The following is a 3183-nucleotide window of genomic DNA, read 5'->3' as shown; positions in this document are numbered from 1 at the left end:
TGAAAATTAATTAAGAAAAGAGTTTTCTTAAAAAATAAAATATCAAATTTCTCAAAATTAATTAAAAAATAATTTTCTTAAAAATAAAACCTCAAAGTTGTTAAAAATTAATTAAGAGATTTTGGCTCAATTTTTAAAACTTCCAAATCAACCCTACCTTATTAATAAAAATAAATTAAAAAAAAAAAACTAACTTGCCTATAACAAACCTTTTTTATCCATTAAAAAAAATATACCGATCCACTTTATTCCCTTTGATTACCTAACTTGCCACAAGTCAAACCTTCTTAGACATACATGTGACTTTCTAATTGAACAAACAACAACCTTAAATCCTTAATGGAGAGTAAGTCACTATCTAAAAAGATTCCTAGGCCAAAAATAGAATGAAACGAAATTGTCAACATACAATGAAGACTTATAGTCCTAACAATCACTATATAAAGTGTCAAATGCATGGTGATCTTATTCATGTGCTGCCATCAAAGTTGCATGCTTTGACTTTGCCATGGCCATCTTTAGTTTGGAGTATTGATATTATTAGGAAGACCTCACCACAATCTTTCAATGGTCATGAGTTCATCCTAGTTGTCATTGATTACTTCACTAAGTGGATGGAGGTTGCCTCTTATGTGAGATTGACAACAACTAGAGTTGCTAGTTTTATCAGGTCACATATCAGTTGTCATTATGGGGTTTCTCATGAGTTGATTTCAAATAGAGGAGTGCACCTTAGAGTTGAGGTTGACATTTAGTTATAGAGATATGGTATCTAACATCACAATTCGTCTGCATACAGGCCACAAACTAATGAGGAAGTAGAAGCCACGAATAAGAACATTAAGAGGAAGAATACATCCAACTCACTTTCTTCATAATCCAAAACCAAACATGACGAAAGTCATCAAGTTCCATAAAGAAACAAAACCCTACTGCCAACCAAGTTCATCGAAGATTAGACAAGATAGAAAGAAAGACATTATTGAAGCCCAAAGAACTGCCAGATTAGACAAGATAGAAAGAAAGACATTATTGAAGCCCAAAGAACTGCCATGAGTAGATGCTGTGTGCACTTTTTCAGTTGATCATTGATCCCAAAAACGCACTATGTAGTAACAGCAAGAACCACCATGAACCACCGTTCGGAAAAGAAATTATGTTTTGTGTATAATTCCTTGAGAAGCCGCAACAGAAGCACAGTCCATTGGTTGGAAACCAATTCTCTCCTTCTCCAAGTCATACAAAACCTTCACGTTCTGCTGTTGGAAGCTCCCAAACACCCCAGCTGGTCCAGAGTCGCTATCCTCCATGTTTTGGAGCAACAGGCATTTCACCACAGTGGAGTTGCTTGGAGCTCCCATGGCATAGAAATGGTTCCCTTGGGGCAAAACAAGACTAACATTGTTGGAGAAATGGAAGGTGACTGAAGGAAGAAGATGATCATGATCTGTAATAACATTGTTTGGACATGGGATTCTATAGCAAAGATCAAAACCAGTTCGTGCCTCTTGTTCCTGGGCTCGGGGGTACGTTATTATTGACTGGAGCATCGAAAGAAGTTGTGTGTAGAAAGGCCCGGGTAGGTGAGTATAAGTAGTTCCTGAGTCAATTATCATACCCCCATTGCCATGTGAATCAAACTCCCTCAGGCTTGAAGGCACCTGAATCGCAGTGGCATTGCCCACCGTTATAGCCTCTAGACCAATATAGTAGTAGTTAGGGTACATGGGATTCTTCAGCAGTGAAGTGAACTGCAAATGGTCATTGGAAGAAATTGCAAGATCTCCTATGACTAATGGGCTTGAAATATTGGGGTTGTTTGCAAACTTGAACCCCAAGAAGCAGTGAGAGAAGCCCTTCTGAAGAAACCCTAGTTGTGAAGGGAGAGAAAGTACACCCCTACCAAACCCTGCAATCCCAATTGGCTCCCTGTAAGTGGACCCAACACAACCAAAACAAAAATTTGGAACCTCCCGTGTAAAGCTAGGGCTACTCCCATGAGTCGTAAGGGTATCCCTAGTGAGTGTTCCAATGACGACCCCTCCAGCACCATAAGTGTAAGCAAATGATGGGCATGGTCGAGGACATGTGCCTTTGACAAGAGTACTTAATGAGCATCCAGCTACAGCGCATGGATCATAAGAGTTATCGGAGCTATGGACATCACTGCAGAGGGGGCTAACACAAAGGTCTCTAAGGGATGAAGAGGAATAAGAAGGAGAATAAGTAGACATTAGCTTATTATTCCTATAGTCATCGCAATCCATGCAATCGAAAGATAGGTTCCCACAAGGAACCCAAGTCAGGTCACTCCCAGTGTCCATATACACTTGGATGACCTTTGGAGGCGTCCCTAAATTTAGAGATATTAGATAACCATCTCTAACTTCTCTCAGTGGCTCCATCATGTCTATCATCTCTGATGGTTTCTTTGTCAAACCATTATCAGAGATTTTCATAGAGGGATAAAAGGCCCTTGAATGAGTCAGGCCTAGAACCAGTGAATTAGGGTTTCTCTGCTTTTTTGCAAGGGATTGGTTAGCATCGCTTAATGCAGTGAGTAAAAACAAGAGGAAAAAAGTGGCAATAGTGAAGGGTGATGACATTGTGATTTTCTGGTCCTGGTGTTGAGATGAGCAGATTTCATTACGACTAATCAGTCTATATATAGTGAAGATTTGGAATATCTAGGGATCCAAAACTAGGGTTTCTGTGGTGTGATGGATGAAAGTTAGAGAACAAATGTTGCATGGATAAGAGTGACTGAGATGTGCTCATCAAGTAGTACTAGCATGAGATTCTCAATGTCATACAATGTCTAAACAAGATTTTATGTTGTGTGCATGGATAAACTAATTTAGAGAAGGGGGCTAGTGGAACTTCCCCAATGGGTAACTGCACTTAGTAGGCATAAATAGAATAAAGATTGAGTGCGCATGCTTTACTCTTTTATTAGTACTATATTGAACTTAAAGGGTTGAGGATTAAGGCAAAGTTAAGAGGATCCCATGTTTTAGTTCCATGGAAAGAGGCTCTTTATGGAATAATCCGTCTCTAAACACATGAAAAATTCAATTAGCCGCCATTGCACATGCTAGTGGAGGCCACCTGAAATGCCAAGCATTGGATGATTACAAGTTCTCTAACTAAATACTTTCATAAGTTATTTTGGTTTAAGATTTT

At 39.0% G+C, this 3183-nt stretch overlaps 1 protein-coding gene across 1 annotated transcript; it reads right to left on the bottom strand.

Annotated features, from left to right (window-relative positions):
• Window positions 1-840: 840 nt before the first annotated feature.
• LOC117924123 (probable aspartyl protease At4g16563) lies at window positions 841-2618 on the bottom strand. Its single transcript, XM_034842691.1, has one exon. The coding sequence runs from the start codon at window positions 2604-2606 to the stop codon at window positions 1155-1157; it is 1452 nt and encodes a 483-aa protein (XP_034698582.1). The 5' UTR covers window positions 2607-2618; the 3' UTR covers window positions 841-1154.
• Between the last annotated feature and the right edge of the window lie 565 nt (window positions 2619-3183).

Source organism: Vitis riparia, chromosome 10 (assembly GCF_004353265.1).
Source record: "Vitis riparia cultivar Riparia Gloire de Montpellier isolate 1030 chromosome 10, EGFV_Vit.rip_1.0, whole genome shotgun sequence".
Classification (NCBI taxonomy): Eukaryota; Viridiplantae; Streptophyta; class Magnoliopsida; order Vitales; family Vitaceae; genus Vitis; species Vitis riparia.
This window is presented reverse-complemented; position numbering and strand designations above follow the sequence as displayed.